General features: G+C 39.8%; 2 protein-coding genes across 3 annotated transcripts in view; one reads left to right on the top strand and one right to left on the bottom strand.

Moving 5' to 3' along the window:
* The window catches only part of RGS7 (regulator of G protein signaling 7), a 256,155-nt gene extending 250,804 nt beyond the window's left edge, over window positions 1-5,351 (bottom strand). Inside the window, exon 1 of one of the 2 annotated variants that reach the window (XM_032681676.1) lies at window positions 5,333-5,351. The gene's annotated coding sequence lies outside the window, so the exon portion shown is untranslated. Of the gene's footprint in view, window positions 1-4,639; window positions 4,763-5,332 lie in introns of those variants that run through there. The other variant, XM_032681675.1, reaches the window with a different exon arrangement.
* On the top strand, window positions 5,141-7,159 carry PIGM (phosphatidylinositol glycan anchor biosynthesis class M). The gene has a single exon (XM_032681683.1). It carries the CDS (start codon window positions 5,153-5,155, stop codon window positions 6,392-6,394), a length of 1,242 nt encoding a protein of 413 aa, XP_032537574.1. The 5' UTR covers window positions 5,141-5,152; the 3' UTR covers window positions 6,395-7,159.
* The last annotated feature ends 11,529 nt before the right edge of the window (window positions 7,160-18,688 follow it).

Below are 18,688 nucleotides of genomic sequence, written 5' to 3'. Positions count from 1 at the left end.
AGAGGTATCAAAAGAGATTCAAATAATGTGGGCATTCAGAAAGACACAGCTATTACTCCTTAAGTATGATCATCATACATATATGTAACAAATTTATATATTGTAAATAGGTATTATATATACAGCTTTAATATACGACTACATACATACATGCCTATAAAATCCTCTAACAGAGTTCTCAGTACCTATTGTTTCACTTAGATATTCAAAAGCTGGCAAGAAATTATGCCTAAGACAATTAGATTTAGCCTTTTACAGATGCTTTCTGGATGCGTTGTTGGGGTCTGCACAATGGTCAGAAACTACCAGTCTGGTGCCAGGAATCCTCCATCTCCTAAATCTATAATTTTTCATTTGGCTCCAGTTTCTCTTCTGCCTGGGCTCCCATCAGTTCTGTCTCTGCATTCTTTTGTTAGCAGAAGTAAATAGGGGGAAAAAAAAAAGAGTAGAGGAAATTTAACTCAGTTCTTGGTTGTATGCTCCTACTTCTGCAATCCTAATCCACTGGGCTGCCTGTACCACTAGCTAGAGATACAGCAGTAATGTCAAAATAGGGAAAGCACTTCTCTTTGGTATTTCAAGTCAGGCAATGAGAGAGCTGGACACTGCCCAGCTTAGATGCAGGTAACTCCTTTTTACCATATCACACTTCAGATTCACCACAGCCTTAAAGCAAAACAGGCCATATTTTTTGGAATCGCCCCCCGGTCAGCATCATACTTCAGGGGCTTATTCTTGCTGCCACATGTATTATCTCAGACATAAAACTTTCTTTCATTTTTAACAGGTTTCTCTACAGACTAATTTTTATCCTACACTTCCCTGAAGGCCTAGAACTTTACCTAATACACTGACATACAATCAGCATAACCACTGCAAACAGAACTCTGCCAACACCACTTTAAAACACATTGTGCAAAATCATGATATGGTGGGAAAAAAGATTCCTTTACAACTCAGATCACATTCTCCAATTAGCCATGTTTATAGCACGATTTGTGAATAAGGGTATAGATTTATCAAGCAGTTTTAAGAAACCACATTAACAGAAAAAGCCTAAAGGATTAGTGGTGGCCTTACATTTATAATTGTGATTTTTTTCTGTGAAGAGTTCTAAGGTGTTTTTTCATCTTATTTTTGCAAACCCTCCTGTATTGCTCATTCCAGTATTTAAGCAGAAATGAACACTTCCTTACATAATCTTAACTATAATTCTCTTCTGTTAATTATATCTTAAATTCAACACGTTACAAATATTTGAAAGGCATCAATCATACTTGCAAAAACAATTTATCAAGACCAAAATATCTAACACAAGTGTTAGTCACTTTTTCTACAGAATTTCGTGTGCTGCAAGAAACAGATTGTACTTATCATCAAAAATTTACTGTCAGTTTATAAATATGTTAAGCAGGAGTATTTCTCATGTAAGGAAACCCATGAGTTTTGAACTCTCATGAGTTCAAAACCCAAGAAAATTAAAAGGGAACTCTAATAAGTTGCAGCACAGCAGTCTCCCCCTTCAGAAGTCTGAAGACCAAATACCAGCTATTGTCCAATGTCTTCCTTGGTACTTTAAATACTCAGCTTTCCTACCACCTTTTACACATATAGACTTAGGTCACAGCACACATACAATAAGACAACTTACAGGAAAATGTACTAATCAAACTTTATCTCGTAACAACAAAATTTCAAAGTACAGCTAGCCATTAACAATTAGGGTAGAAGAGATTTGCATGAGAAGGGCCTCATCCTGAGATCTTGGTAGAATGACCTAAAATACAGCACATAAAATACACCACCTCCAACTGCCTTCCTCCTATGAAGCCTCTTACTACTCTTTCTTCCCTAACTTTTTAGACATTCAATCTCGTTCAGTCTCCCAGGCTACCTGAATCTTAGTAAGGTTCTCACCACTGCAACCCAACACCTGTTCTTTCTTTCCTTGCACTGCTACCAATCACCACATCTCCCTTATGTTACTTCAAAGCACTGCTCCCAGAATCATCTTCTAATTCATTGTCAACCTTCACTAGCCTCCTTATTCTCCTCCAAGTTCTCAGATTTAATCTGTTAGTCCCTCCAATATTTAGCCTTACTATATCCATCAGATCTAGGTTTTAGTCATATGTTCACCTTTGTTAATGGTTACAGCCTTGGCTTATCCCTCCTCAAAAGGTAACTTTCTACCATAGTGTGGATAGTAAACTCCTGACAGGTAGATACATGACCAACTGTGATGACTGCTCCTGACGGACCAGGAACCAGCTTGGCACTCTTCCCCTCACCAGCTGCCACCCTCCAGCTGTACCTTGGTTTTCAGATTATTAAAATTTCCATTAGGCCTTAGAGCGCTTTGCATAACAAGGCCCAGATTCATTGTCCTTTTGATGCTACTACAGCTGTGTAAATCTTAAGTAATGACAGGGCATATGAGGTAGTTTCTGGAACACATGTCCCAGTGCTGCTGAAGTAGTCTCTACTACCAGAAGATGGTGTGAGAAATTAATAGTTGAGATGAGATGTACAATCCCCTATCACAAGGATGTAACAGAAGCACAGCTAGATGTGACCCCAGTTTATAAGATGGTACCATCCTTGAGACCACGTAAACAAAATGCCTGGTAAATAATGGGAAAAAAAACTTTATACACACGTGCATATACATGTATATCTGCATTCCTATTTAGTTAATATTTTACGCACAGTTATGTCTGACTCAACGCTTTTCTTCATACTGTTTGTATCTTAATGTGCACCAGAATAAATCAGCTTCAGTTCCAGAAGTTCTATTAGTTTTATCTCCCAGGATTTTCTAAAAGTGGCTCCTGGTGGGTCATATAAAATAAAAGCAGCTTTTTACAGGAACAACAGATTTATAACTTTAATAAGACTGGCCTCCTTCCTGCATTAAAGTCTACAGTACACAACAAATCAGATTAAGCAAGCTGGTATCAAATCTGAAGCCAAATGCATTTTTGAGCCAAACCTTAATTTTCTGAAGCAGTTCAAGCTTATTTTGAAGATGCTAAATTATTGATAAAGAAAATGAACTCTTTTTCCAGCTCAAGCTGGAAAATATACCGCATATGCAAAAATAGTTAAGGTAGATTTGCTGTTTTATTAACTTCACAACCCTTTAGAATTAAATTACCTACTTATTCCTGTTTAGAATACAAATAAACAGTCACTACCAATAGTTTAACAACTTTTAACTTCAGATAAAATGTTTGTCTGAAAGCAGACTGTCAGAAACAGACAAAATACCATGAGACACCTGCAGACTCTTAACTTTATTTATTAAACTAGTATTATTTCACCAATATCATTAAACTTAGACACTTCAGCAAATAAACTTTAATGCATTCTGTTCTGACCATAAACAGTTTTCTCAAAGGAGCTGAAATAATAAAACATATTCCATCCAAAGAGGTAACTGAAGAACAGCAAACAATCCTGGGAGAAAGTAGGCAGGATGGCAAGAACAGTTCTTTGTGCACAGTGAACTCCCCTAAACAAAAAATGGATGAGTATCTACATATATCCTTTTGCTTAGACTTGTTCCATAGCATATCAACTATTTTCAGTCCCTGTGATTTTGTTCAGCATCTATCTCCTAGCATTTCCAGAGAAAAATCTTAGGCAAAACAATGGATATTATGATGTAACCTTTCTTAAAAGTATCCCAACCATTGTCGTACAAGATACATAAAAGAAGGAAATAAAATTATGTTACCAATCTTTCCTGCTCTAGAGTAGAACAGGAATTACAGAGAATTGAGTAAGGAATTATTTACAAAGAAGCAACACCCACCCTCACAGATACATATATATCCCAAAAATACCATAACTATCCGTTTTAGGACTTAAAGATATCATAAGGTGACTTAATGGTATCATATGGCGACTTCCTGGAGAATTCTCTTGAGCTTTCCTGTTGAAGATGTCCAGTTTAGTATAAAATATACAACTATCTGACAGAGGAAAAACTCACTCTCCAGGTTAGTTAATCACTATGCTTCTCCCAGCAGACACCTTGGACTATATACCCCATTGTACTATTATACACAGTAAAACAGACTGAACAAATAAAAGTGAATAGCTGCGTGCACACAAACAGAAATGTCTTTTGCCCCCTGAATATCCTATCAGTTAGGACACCCTCCAAGACTTCTCTGCCAAATGCAAAAAATCCGTTCCCAGTTCTCTGATGAGTGTCCTCAGAACTCAGAAAAAGCAGACTTTTTTCTGTAAGCGATGACAGCCAGCAATGCTGCAACTTTCAAAATGTTCCCAAATGAAACCACTGAGCGAAAAAAATGCAGTTGCAAATAACCACTAAACAAGTAAATGCATATTTTTATGAATAAAGAGTCTTTTAAAAAATCCTTATTCAGTTCTAATATGAAATCCATAATAATGGTAAGTTACAAACACCTGCTTTTCAGTCAGCCACAATTCGTATGTGAGATAGCACGTATCCAGACAAAAAAACTATCTGAAAAACATACAAAATAGCCCCTCAAAATAGAGTGGAAATAATCCCTTTTGTTGTAAATAACTTTATAAGCTCTGATGTGCACGTTACTGTTTCTGATCTAATTAAACCAGAAATCTGCCGTGGGAGCAAGCTCACCTAAGCGCTCCAGAAAGAGCTCATTCGCCTGGGCAAAACACAGCCATTTGCAGAAGGCAAATAAAAAATGTTATTTTTCCTTCTCCTTCTTACTTAACCACTTATTGCACACGCCGCCTCTCTGCCCGGCGGCTCCCCGGCCCCGGGCGGGTGAGGGGGCAGCGGGGGCAGCAGCACCCAACCCTTGCCGGGCTCTCAGCCCTCAGCACCCACTCCTTGCCGGGCTCTCAGCCTCTCAGCCGCCCATCGCGGGCACACGGCACCGCACGGGCACCACACGCCTCCTGCCCGGGGATCGGAAGGCGTCCGGGGCCGCAGCCCCGCCCCGCGGCCGCAGGTCCCCCCACGCCCCCACCGGACCCTCCCACGTCCCCCGAGCGGCCGCGCCCGCGGGACCCGCCCCGGCCCGGGCACGGCTTCGGCGCGCGCATCGCGCAGGCGCGGGGCAGCCTCTTTCGTCCGCGCGTACGCGGGCGGAAGGCGCGCCGAGCGTGGCCCTTCCGCGGGGAAGGCATGGCGGGGTTGGGCGCGGCGCTGGCCGCGGGGCTGCTGGTGAGGCTGGCGCTGGTGCTCTACGGGCTGCACCAGGACCGCGCCATGCGAGTGCGCTACACCGACGTCGACTACCGGGTGTTCACGGACGCGGCGCGGCTGGTGAGCGAGGGGCGCTCGCCCTACGGGCGGGCCACCTACCGCTACACGCCGCTCCTCGCCTGGCTCCTGACGCCCAACGTGTTCCTCGCCGAGCCTTTCGGGAAGCTGCTCTTCGCGGCGGGGGACCTGGCGGCCGCCGCCGTCGCCTACCGGGCCCTGCGGCGCCGAGGGGCCGGGGCCGGGCGCGCCTGCGGGTGCTGCGCCGCTGCCTGGCTCCTCAACCCGCTGCCCGTAGCCGTGTCCAGCCGGGGCAATGCCGAGGCGCTGGTGGCGCTGCTGGTGCTCGCCACGCTGTACTGGGTAGAGGCGGGCAGCGTGGGCAAGGCCGCGGTGTGCTACGGGCTGGCCGTGCACATGAAAATCTACCCCCTCACCTACGCGCTGCCCATCGCGCTCTACCTGCGGAGCGAGGACGGGGCAGTGGATGCGGGGGGTGACAGAAAGGCGAGGTTTACGTCTGTGGTGCACATGTGGCAGCTGTTTGTAAAGATGCTGAACTGCGATGTGCTGCTTTTTGCGACGGTTGCCGGATCAGTGCTGGCTGCCTTGACACTGGCGTTTTATCACCTCTATGGCTGGGAGTTTTTGGAGCATGCCTACCTTTACCACGTGACCAGGAGGGATATCCGTCATAATTTCTCTCCCTATTTCTACATGTTGTACTTGACAGCAGAGAGCAAATGGAGTTTTGCCCTGGGGCTTGCAGCTTTCCTGCCCCAGCTGCTTTTGCTCCTGGTTGTGTCCGTAGCGTTCTACAGAGACCTTGCCTTCTGTTGTTTCCTACACACTGCAATTTTTGTGAGTTTTAACAAAGTATGCACATCCCAGTACTTTGTCTGGTATCTCTGCCTTTTGCCCCTCATAATGCCTAGTATTAAGATGTCCTGGCGTCGTGGTGTGCTGCTTCTCTCGATATGGTTCGTTGGACAAGGCCTGTGGCTTGCTCCTGCATACTTTCTGGAGTTCAAAGGATATAACACTTTTTTATTTATATGGTTGGCAGGCTTGCTTTTCCTTTTTATTAATAGCCTCATAATTGTTCAGATTATTTCACATTATCAAAAAGAAGCACAAGTTACAAAAAAACTCAAACAATGGTAATAAAAAAACCAAAATCCAGAAACAGCCCTTCTGTCCTTGACAAGTCATTACATACCACCAGCACTTTGTTTAACTAAATGTGTGTGCCTTGTACTAAAGCACACTGTATGTAAACATTACTATTTTGGGGTGGTGAAGGCACTGATTGGCCTCAGTTGCCCTGAGCAGCCCCAGTCCTGCCCTGAGTAGTGTCTGCAGGTGTACCTGAAACAGTGTTGCAACGTTCTCTCCAGCACTGTCTCCAAGCCCTGTGTCCTGCTGCTCCTGACTGGACTCCTTGGAAGTATCCTGGACCAGTTCATCATTTTACTGAGTCTGAGATTGTGAGTGGACTCTGTTAACCCATGTCCCCTGACATGTTTTCACCAGCCATCTCCAAAGACAGTGTGACTGTACCCCAGTCTGTGACAGTATGGCCTGTGCTGGGATCACCCTCAGTTCCTGTTCGTACTCCCTCATGGAGCAGCCCCAGCACCCTTATTCTTACTCTTGGTGTTACTTTGCTTGTTGAGGACTGTGGCCTCTGTCTGGAATAAGACAAAAGATTATAAAGGAATATTGGAGTTTGACAGTTTTGTACATTCCACTAAGTCAGTGAGGTGTTTTGCAAGGACTAATAATGAATGAATATAAGGCAATCACTTAATATGTACACTGGAATTTATTTTTTCTTTTGTTTTCACAGTTACATTTTAGCTATGCAATGTCTGTGGCCTGTACCTGGTCTTTATTTGGAGAAGTAGTAAAAAAGTGGTTGTTTCATACAAGTCATTAACTCTTTGAGACTTTTATTTTAGAATTCAGATATGCCACCCTTTCACTTACTTTTGCATTTGCAGCGCTTCCTCCTTGCCATGGAGGAAGATTTTTCCATATACCTGTCATGGAGCACAGAGATGTATAAAACACAAATATTTGTTTCTTTTTGCCATGATCTAGAAAAGACACCAGTGCCTTAAACTGTAGTTCATTGACAGTTACTGTGGATGTTAATAGTGGAAAATGCTAAGAGTCAAAGTACAGCTAGAATGGTACCTGTGTCCCAAAAGCAGTAGGGTTTATACCAAAACAGTAATTAGAAATGAGTTTCTCAGTAGTTCAGTATCTTTACTACTAAAAAATAAATGAAAAAGTGAAAGGAGTTGAGGAAGTGGAGCAGTTGTCAGAAGAAAAGGAAAGTTTTGAAATAGGAAGCTGTACAACCTGTCGAAACACGTTTATTCCCAGATGAAACATAAGATGTGGAATTAAGTGTTAGGTGGTAGTGAGGGTTCAGAGCCATTTCAGAGTTAATACCCTCAAGAACATCCCACAGGAGCTCTGGTGTACGCAGCATTTGACGGAGGTGGAAATTGGCAATGTGTTTTTTAATAAAATCTAGTTTAAATAGGCATATGCCAAATACAAGAATTTTCATATTTGCCTCAGCATTTAGTTAGTGAAACCCTTAGTGTGTAACGTGGAGCAGAGCTTCAAGGCAAAATAAGTTCAACCCAGTGGTGTGAGTGGGAAAGGGTATGGCCAAGTGGATTTGCCTTCCAGGTTCGTTTTGGCCATGCTGCCTCACTGAATCCTGCTGTCTCTTGAGGCAGCCCTCTTCTCCAGGACTGGAGCAGTTCCTAGCTTTCTCATGTATAGGGTTTTCTTTCCTGGTTGTAGTTCTGCCTTGTGAGGCAGAATTATAGTATTTTCACCTGTGAACTTTTCCCATTGCTTCTCAGCCCCATTGAGGTGGTTATGAGAAAGGAGAGGAACCCTCTAAGCCTCAACAGCCCAGAGCCAAAGGGCATGTTATCAGGAGGTGTGATGAGTTCCTTACACCACTCTGGCCCAACTTGGCCATTCTGATGTATTAGGATGATTTCCCTGCTCAGAGTGCTGGGGAGTGCTTCTGCTCTCTCGCTGGAAAGCTTTCCTCTGCCGTCTGCCCTCTCACTCACCTTCACATTGTGAAGATCCTGGCAGCCTCTTTGTAAGTCCAGAAATTGGATGATGCAGTGGGTATTCTTTTAACCGTCTTTGTTTTTTGGACAAGTCATAACAGATGTGGCACTGATTGCCTTCCCCTGGCTTCACCTGGGATGAAGGAAGAAGAATTTATAGCATCAGCTTGTCTACATCTTCCACTAGAGGTTTATCACTCAAAAAACTGGTGGCATAAGCCACTTGCATATATAGTTTTATATTAATCAACAAAATATTTGTGCGTGCTATGAGTGTGTGAAGAGAAAAAATCCCATGTGTTTTGATTGTCCAAGGTGGAGTTGGACGTGCCCAGTTAGCGACTCAGCAAAAGAGTGAAGCGGCTCTTTTGTGCCGATACCTCTGTTCACCCCGTTTGGATGTGCGGGGAATAGCTCATTTTCTTTTGCAACTATTCTATTGCCTGTTACACATTTTTCTGTTGCAAAAAGCAGATTTTTCTTCCCCCAAAGCAATGTTTTGTTTCTCTTTAACAGACTTACTTATGCTATTTCCACACATTTCTGCACTCCTATTTTCCCCCTCCTTTTGGCAATGAAAGCAAATGCAGGCCAAAAGGCATTTCTGACTACAAAAGACGGCATCTTAAGTCACTGTGTTCATGACTGAATTGTAATGGTTTTTAGGTAAGAAGTAATTTCCTTATGACAAATACATTCTTGGTTCATTAATAGCCAAATCAGTTTGAGGCCCTCAGAAGGCAAATTCTGCAGCAATGGGAACTGAAGGAAACCTTCCCTTTGCAGGTCAGTACCTGCCCTGCAGCAATGATTTGAGAAAGCCATGCATAAACAAGTTATAAAAAGGCTTTTATACAAAGCTAGATTTACAGTCATCATTTTAATAATCCAGGATGAGTCCCTCTTTTTACAGTTGTTTTCTAAATTACCTGAAAATGTTTGGTATTTAGAAATAATTCAAGTGACTCATAAAAAGCTGGATAAGAGAATAAACTGAGAGACAAATAAGAAGAGGTATTTGATAGTTTACATCTTGCAAATTGCTTTAGATATTTAAATGGAAAAAAACAGTGGAAAAAACATTAAATCAAAATAATTGTAGTCAAGTACCAAAAAAAAAATATAATTCTTGAGCAAGTCTTGGTGATTAATTATAATTCCCTTAAAATTTACCAAATTCATTTTCTATGGAACATTTATTGCTTTTGATGGTGCTTCTTTTGCTTAATAATTTTATGTCCATTTATCTTCTGGTAATTGAACTGAAGTGTCTGAATGCTAGTGTTCATTCCCTACCACAGATTGCAAAATTGTAATGCTGACTTTTTTTTTAAAAAAGAAGGTTGAAGTTCCCAGTGAAATGTGTCTCATTTGCACAAGTTTTTCGCATTGCTCTGAAATCAACCCTGAAGTGAAAGTACAAGATGTGAAAGAGGAAGTGAAAAGAAGAATCAAGAAAAGTGACATTTTTGCCTTTCTTTTTACAGTGTAGCCTATAGTCCAAAGGCTCATGACTGGATGTACAGGTGATTTCAGGCACAGCTTCAGCATTTAGCAATGATTTGATTTAAAATTTATAAATACAATTACTCAAATAACAGAGCAAATAAAAATATATTAATAAATATTTCATTCAGTTTTAGTGTGAGCATACTAAATTACTATCTGTGACTCAATGTACTTTGTCGTTATTAAGTAACTGCCCTGTATGTGTGTTACTTGCATTGTATTGACTCCTGAAATAGTACAGGCAGCAATTATGTGCTCTAAGCTGAGCTCATCAGTTATCGTTTTCAAAGGCACTATGAAGCTTTTATATTTAACAGCAAGAGGGAAATCCAACATTTCTCCCAAGGTTTTATAGAGAAAGCAAATGTTAAAAGACAGTAAATTATGAGCAAATGGTTCCCTTTTTCATCCAAGAAGAATGAGATGTATTTTAAAAGGGCTGCAGAAATACATAGTGAACACAGGAAACCTCAAAAGTGTATTCTTTGTATATTTGCCAAAGACAGCTGAAGAATGCATGCTGTACTGATAGCAGCATTATGAAATAGGATTACCCTGAATTTAGTACAAATCCTTTACTCAGACTGAAACCCAGCCACTCATGCAACCTTCTTGTTTAAGCATATGTTTATGTGCACCATACTCACACACCTAAACATTTACCTGCACATACAGAAGCAAAACAAAAAGTCCCAGTCAAGACACCTTTGAATAACATGATTTTTCAGAGCTAGCCTCTATAAAATAGGTTTCTTAGATATTTCTTCTGTTTAGCCCTCAGAATCTCTACTGACTCTAAAACATGAATTACATAAATTTTGATGTATATGGAAAGTAAAAGCATATGCTACGGGGATCTTGAGAGTAATGGACACATTAAAGAACAACTAATTATATATTTGAAGGTGCACATTCAAACAGTATCCTGATGTTCTTCATTATAACGGTCTGCACTAGTCACATTCATGTAGGAGACTTACTTCAGTCTTTATGCATGATGAGGGAGGTAGAGACCTATGTTTTCTACTAGTAAAAGTATCAGAAAGAAAAAATTCTCTTAATGAAGCAGTACCATTGTTTTGTTGTTTGGGTTTTTCAATTACATTTCTGCAAAGACATTAAGAAATTGATGCAATAAATCCATGAAATTGTGGCGTGCATTTTTAATACCTGGTATGTCTCTTTTTCATCAATCTGGTAAATACAAAGACCAAAATTTGTCATTTTTTGATGGTGTAAGTCAATAGTACTTTGAGCAAAATTCTTTGTGACTCTCCTTTCTGGTACCTGCTAAGACAGGTATGGGCTTCTGCAGGAACAAGATTGCTTATCAGGAAGCAATCTATCTTAATGTGTAGATAAAGCTTTGTCTGCAGCCTCTTATTCTTAGAGCTTAACTTTAAGACTTTAACGTTCTCTTCAGATAAAACATTTCATAGCTTGCACATAAAGAAATTACGCATGAGAGATCCTCTATTTTCTTATGGAAATTGATGGAGAAGCAAGCTAGAACATCTGTGGAAGAAACATCTAAAGGAAATGTCTGTATCTGATTGTATACAAAGAACTTCAGCCTTGGAAATCAGCTGAAATGCAGGCAAATCGAGCAGCAACCCCATACTGTGAACCCCCATTATTTATATGAAGGGTATTCGGTCAAATGTGCTTTCCCATTATATAAGAGGAAAATGGGATCTTGATAGCAATTGTCAGGCTGCATGAATATAACTTTGCTCCTTTCCCATTATCGTAAGGGGGTCTATAGGGTCTTACAACCTACAGTAGCACTTGTGGAATTGTACAGGTGTCACTTGCATAAGTTATTAATAGTCAATATTGTTGGTGTACCAAGAGATTATTAGTAAGCAGTTACTCTGAAACTGCTTTTTGAAGGTTAACTCAACTAAAATCTGATTTCTGCTTCACAAGTCAGCAGCTGTGTTAATAGAGATGGTACTGTTTTGACAGTAATTTTCCAAGGAGAGCTGCACTCTTTGGCCCATATGCTTCCATTCTGTGCAAAAGAACATTAATTCAAATCCCCTGGTGATCTGACAGCATTTTTTTAATCTATCCCATGTCCCTCCCACTGATCCAATAGATTGAATCAGCCATGAAGCAGGCTTAGAAAATGAAGTGGAAAACAAAGTATGATTATCCTTCCCCTATTTTCCACCCTGTATAGTGTGTATATGTTGAATAATTAAGATTATCTTTTGGAACACAGTCCCATTTGAGTTAGGTGTTTGTTAATATAAAGTATTTTACCCAAATGCACTTAAGGGAAAATTGACTGAGTGGGCTACATGACCTTTTGTCAAATGATAATAAAGCTACTGATAATTTATGTCAGCTTCAATATTAGCACTATTCTGCCCTATCATTCCGTTACATATATATTACAGGTTAACTAAAAATTAGCACTATTCTGCCCTATCATTCCGTTACATATATATTACAGATTAACTAAAAATAGCAATACTTTTAAGTTCTAGCTCCAAGTTTTCCTTAACCAAAGAGTTTGGAGGACACATATAGCCATAAACTGGCTAAAAGAGGACGAGTGCTATATCACAGAGAATTAATAATTCATTAATAATTATATCTTTCCCACAGCTGGCATCTTCCTGAAGAAAATAGCACTTTTTTTTTTTTTTTAATACAGTCTGGAAATTCACATGAATAACAAGTACTTCACCTTAAAACTGTCAGATGTATTTGAAAATAGATTTTAATTACCATTAGCACTTCCAAGTTTAGTGCTGGCATCAGCCAGCTTGTTAATTCCAGCAGTATAGGAACTAAGTCATGACCAATTTTCTTTCATGCTCTAATAAACTGGTTGATTGAGTATAAGAAAGTTTGTTGTCCAAAGTGAACCAAATGTTTTTTGTTCACTGGAAAGAAATACTGCATGGCCAAAGCCAAAATTTACATAAGCAGAATGGAGAAAGTGATCAAGAAACAAGGGCAAAAAGTGAGGCTCCAGAGACCTTGACTACTGTCTTGCCTTTGCCGCTAATTTATCATTAACAAGTGATTGCAGCTTGCTCAGCTGTTTGCCTCTGCCGCTTGTGATGGCTTGAGATAATAAATGACACCTTATTTGTGCCAAGATGTGTCTCCTAATCCGTTCCTGTGACACGCTGCCATGAAGTGATTGCAGTCTTGTTTGAAACAGTTATAAGTCTGATTGGCAGTAAACTGTAAACACTTAACTAAAGACATTTTGATTAAAAAATATTCAAAATACTTTTTTTTTTTTGCATATATTTAAACTTTTTTGTGAGATATATTATGTTCTCATGTGCATTCCAGCATTGCATTTTTAGGAGAGAATTACTGCTCAAGCTAAATGAAGACCTGGAAGCAGATTAACAGAACTCATGGTAAAAAGCTAGACAATTAAGAAAAATCATTTAGAAAAATTATAATTAGCTGATGCCACAATTAAATAAGATTTTATTATTAGTGGTCTGCTTAGATTGTATTGGAAATTCATGTTGAAAATGTACTAGGGAGATGAAATAGCAGACAGCTATTCATCTGCAGCTGTTATAAATAGTTACTTCAGATGTGAGAAATAATGGCTGAAGAACTGTTTCTGTATATTCATAAAACAGGTACTATGATGTTATCCAAGGGAAAAGTTACTAGTTGTGCAGCACTATGAAGGCAAATTACAATTCTGCTTTTAGATACAGGTGAAACTGAATTATTTCACTTTGGTCTTTCTCCAAAGCTTTTGTTAAAAGATGCGCAGACTACCAAGTTGAAATCTGGTCCAGATGTGCTATGCCAGAAGCTGTTACAGGGAGTTTTACATTTGTGTCAGCCTTGTAAGCTTGCTGGAAGCCATAGGTGGTGGGAATGCACAGATGCAAACTTCCCTCTAGCATTCTTGGAAGTGACTTTTCCATGGTTCTTAAGGCACCCAGATATTGCCTTAATCTATACTATAGTAGCTCTATATATCTCTTCATAAATCTATACATATCTTAAAGATATGTATATATGCTACATAATTATATATATTTTCATCTGTAATAGTACAGAAGCAAATCCAGGGACTTCATGCCCAGCCTGACTGGATAAGCATCTGTTAAGAATATAGGAAGGGGCCTCTTTTGGGTTACAGAGTCATGTCAGTCAGGCCTGAGCGCTGAAGGTTAGATTTGCCTCCTAGCAAAATGTATGATGATGGCCACCGATGTGTTACTTTATAATGTAGAAATCTGATTGCTTTTTAGCAGTGGAAGCAAGCATGACTGTATATGCAAAATGAGAAGCATGTAATGTGAGGTGTAGAAAGGTTAGCAAGTCTAAAATATCAGTAAAGGAAACTGATGTGCAGACTAAAAATGGTTGATCCTTCACTAAGAATTAGGGTTGATACCAGCCCCAGCTCCCTTGTTACAGATGCTCAGTGAAAAAGCTCATGCATAAACTACTTTGTGAATTTATTCACTTTGTGAATTACACTCAGAATAACCTTACATAAGCTGTGATCTTGAGAGTTTGGACTGACTTCCCTCTGGAAGGAAGAGGTAAAGTTCTCAGCTCTCCCCAAAAGATAACTGGGCCTTTGCAGAGTACTTAGCAATAGAAACAGTGAACAAATATTCTGCTAATTTTGGAGGCACAGGACACTGAATGGCTATGGAAATCAACTGGACAAATACATGGATGAAAAATTTGTCACAGGCTATTAAATACAAAACCCACTTCCTCTGATCTTGGGAGATCACCATGCTGCAAATCATGGTGAACTAGGGAAGTATTTCTGGGTGAATCTCAGCTCTGTTTGTCTAGTTTTCCTCTCCATCTATTGCTGGCCACGTTTGGAGAAGGATACTGGTCTGAGCCGTGCTGGTTGTTCATAGGCTCTTAACCACACAAGTGTCCCTAGCAGAGCATTCCCCTAACCAAGTACACTCTGTTACTTGGTTATGCCCTTTCTTTTACACCACGCAAAGCTATGTGTCAGTTCTGGGCCTGTGTATCTGCTTGCTCTTTTCTTCCAGAGCAGATGCTACCAGATTGTGCCAGGCAGCTGGTAACAGATTGATAGGTGAGAAGGGGAGAAAAGGGAAATCAAAGCTGACAAAACATCTCTCTATGATGGAAAAGAGGTTTTTAGCTGTCTAGGTAATTAAAAACCAGGGAGATTCAGACAGCTTATTAGGCCAGGTTAATTCAAGCATACCAAGCCACAGCAGCTTGCTTGCCTTCTCTCTCAAAAGAAAACCACAGCTTTCTTATGGGACTTCAGATGTTCTCCATAAGATGGAAGAAAGAATGAGGGAGGGGCAGGGGGAAGAAACAGTTAAACTGGCCCAATTTCAGTCATCTGTACCAATAATGACTTATGTAACTGCAAAATAAAATAAACTTCGAGCCCTTAGCCAAAGCTGTCTTTTATAAAGTCTTTTGTTTTAATAATAGTTTCCTTTAGCTCTGGAATGATATGTACTGCTGTTTAGAATTATTAACTTAGCCTATGGGTAAGTAAAAATAGTGTTGGCTGAAGAAAATAGTGTGCTTTATCAGAAACTAAACCCTTTCTACAAACTACTGCAGTTGACAGGGCATGCAGTTAAAGAGTATGGCAGATTTTGCATCTAAAACACCACTTAATTAAAGAGAAAAAGGCAACATTCCAGGCCTAGCCAATGATGAGTGACCTGGATTGCCCCGTGCTGAAAAATTATTTTATCTCAATTCAAATTTAAGCCAGGCTGAAAACAGCTGTTGTGTTGGAGAGGCTGGAGGTGTGGTCACACCTGGTCTCATAGCAGCTGTCTTCGACCAAAGTCCAGGCTCCTCAAAGAAGCATCCAGTCATCATGCACGTGCCTTGTTGCAGTCCTTCCCTCTGTTTAACCTCAGCATGGCATCTGCTGGCTCACAGGGAAAGCAGCAGTCAAATTTTAGTCTGCTTCTCCCCATCACTTCCCAGTGAGAGCAGCCAAGCATGCTGCTGAAATGTGACTTTGGACAAAAGGAATTCCCTTGTGTTCCCAGTGTTTAAAATACAAGAGTTAAAAGAAAGTTCACTGTATGTGGTATAGTTCAGAATTGCTCATATATTACTTGTGTGACCACAGCCACTAAGGCAATTCTTCACCAGTGTTACAACTCATATCCACATCTTGTGCAGGCAGACATACACTGATTATGTGTAGTTGTGCTCTTGAGATCTTTGAACCTGGTGGGTAATGTCAATCCAGTGCAAAAGACTGCCCTCTATTTCTCTGTCATTTGTTACTTCTGATTTTACAGTGGTCCCCTGAGAATTCAAAGAAGTCAAAAGCTATTGAAAGCTTCCTTGCAATCTGGAATAGATTACTGGGAAATAGAAACTCAGAAAGTTTCTGCTTTTGTCTAAACTAGATTAGTCTATTTAATTATTCTCATACTAGCACATTTTCTAACATTTCCTTGCAGGCAGGCTAACTCTAATAGGGTATGGGTGCCCCACTTTACTTTTTCATCACAACAGGAGCAGAGATTGTTCTGCAGTTCTGAGAGCTGCCTCAACCCAAATTTTGTGTGAGCAGGTTAGAAGCCCAGCAAGAGACATCAAAGGTAAACAATGTTGCTCACAAGATGTTTGAAAATTACTTCTTTAAAGCCACTAGTCTACAATGAAATTTCCTGCACTTTTGTCTCTTTGCTTCACACTTGCATACTTTTGGCTTTGATTATGCCTATGCAGAAGGAGAAGTGAAATTTTCTTACAGAGGCGTTAAGACAATTTACACCTCATGCAAAAATATATTTTTTTCCAATTCATCAAGGCTAACACCATATTAATTTAGCAGTCTGGAAAATTACAAGTAATTTGATCCTTAGTGTTGATTAGTATCTGCTATTCTGTCTAAAATTAATCCTCAGAATGATATAGAAGGTCTCAGCTGGGGACTTAGCTGCTTGAAATTTGAGCATTATTTGGACCTAAATTAAAATGCATTTGGAAAACCTGACAAAATAATACAATTTCTTCTTCTTGTCCAGCCAAGGTGTTAGAATTAATTCAGGTGCTTTTACTTCAGGCCAAATCAAAACACTTTACAAAAGAATCATGATGCATCAGTCACTGAACATGCATAATGTTCGGCATCTTAAAGGTCAAATATATTCATGACAACATGTAATCTTATGTATGTTTGGTGAATGAATGAGAAAAACATATCCATTAGAGAAGAGGAGGGTCAGAATATTGAAAAAATCCTTGTGGCTCACATTTAGATGGCCACTATGGATGTTATTCTGATGACAGATTTCTGCAAAGCAGTTTCAAGAACACTCATGAAAACTAGAGGATATACTTCAGCCTTGAGAATTTAGATAGGTACTATGCTGCCATATGGCAGAGCTGCTTTCAAAGCAAATGCAGGGGGTTTTTCTCTTCTTGGAAACCAGATGGCAAAGAGTTTGCTGTCTAGAAGCCGTCACACCTAGATCATCAGTATCAGTCAGTTGTATTGGACAGCAAGTAATTTTAATCTGATAGCTTTTGAGTAGTTTATATAAAGCACAGATAATGTGTGCATTTATTTCCCAAACACAAAATTATATAGTAAGATCCTTGTGATAAATTAAACTTGTTTTTGTACAGTATTGACAAGTCAAAATTTGATACACCAGAAACTTGAATTCTCTCTTTTCACGAGAAGTGACCCTTCTATCTTCAGAGACTTAGTAGTGTGTGTGTTGTGCAAACCTTCCTGAGACATGGGAAAACCCAGACTCTAGCATTGCAGACCAAACACCTTCCAAAAACATTACAGCCATTTAAATGCATTTTATGTTGTTAGAGCAGGTGAAAAAGAATTGATAGCAACATAGGATATCACCCAAACCAGATGATAAATGCTGCATTTGTGATTCGTCTCCTAATAAAGGCTCCAGAACAAGCTGCCACAGAAATTCCATGACATGGTGTGACCAGACCTCAGACAAATTGTTAAAGCATGTCAACATTTGTAATTTATTTCAGAGCAGTAGTGAAGTGAGTTCCCCAGCTGTCCCCACTCTACTGTGTGTTGGTTTGCAATGCAGCGTGCAAATACATTGGAGCTTTTTCAAGATATTTTTGCTGTGTGTCAGTGTGAAGGGGAACTTATTTTCTTCCAGTAGCAGGGAGCATGGCATCTCAATATTCACCAGTTGCTACTGGTCAAGGAAATGCCTACAGTTATATTTTGACAACTGTCAAAATTTTGACACAATTTTGACAACATATCATATTCCAGGTGAAAATCTATGACTGCAAAAATTAAACAGAAAATAAGGCAGAAAAAAAAAAGGAAGAAGAAAACATGAAATCAATAGTAGAGTCTTTCTGAAAATTATCAGTCAAAAATATAATTTCCCTTTTCCTTCTTGAAAAAAAATGTTTTCTTATGTTTCCTTTTCAGCTTTGGATTAGGCTTTCCTGGTTTGACCATTTAACATCAAATACAGGAAAGCAACCAATCTTTTTAAAAAGTCTTCTTTTCTCTAGACTAAACAAAAAACATCTGATCCAATCTGCTTCTGATAATCTTAGCTGCTAACTTTCCTTTAATTTACTTACAGAGTTACTTCTTATTCACATCTTGGAGAAGTTTCATGGCTTCTTATTTGTGCGTGTTTCTCACAAGAGCTGGGGATGTGCCATTATTTTATTAGTTCCTAGCTATTTGTGACTGCCATGGTACAGTGGTTATGTCAGTGCCAGTTGGCCACAGAACTGCAAAAGCTAACAAGAGATAGAGATTCCCATCTGAAAAAGAACACTTAATACGTTGTTATTGTTTTTGCCAGAATAAATTTGATTACAAGTATTACAACTAACC

Source organism: Chiroxiphia lanceolata, chromosome 3, assembly GCF_009829145.1.
Source record: "Chiroxiphia lanceolata isolate bChiLan1 chromosome 3, bChiLan1.pri, whole genome shotgun sequence".
Classification (NCBI taxonomy): domain Eukaryota; kingdom Metazoa; phylum Chordata; class Aves; order Passeriformes; family Pipridae; genus Chiroxiphia; species Chiroxiphia lanceolata.
The sequence above is the reverse complement of the archived record's forward strand: the minus strand, read 5'-3'. Positions and strand labels throughout refer to the sequence as shown.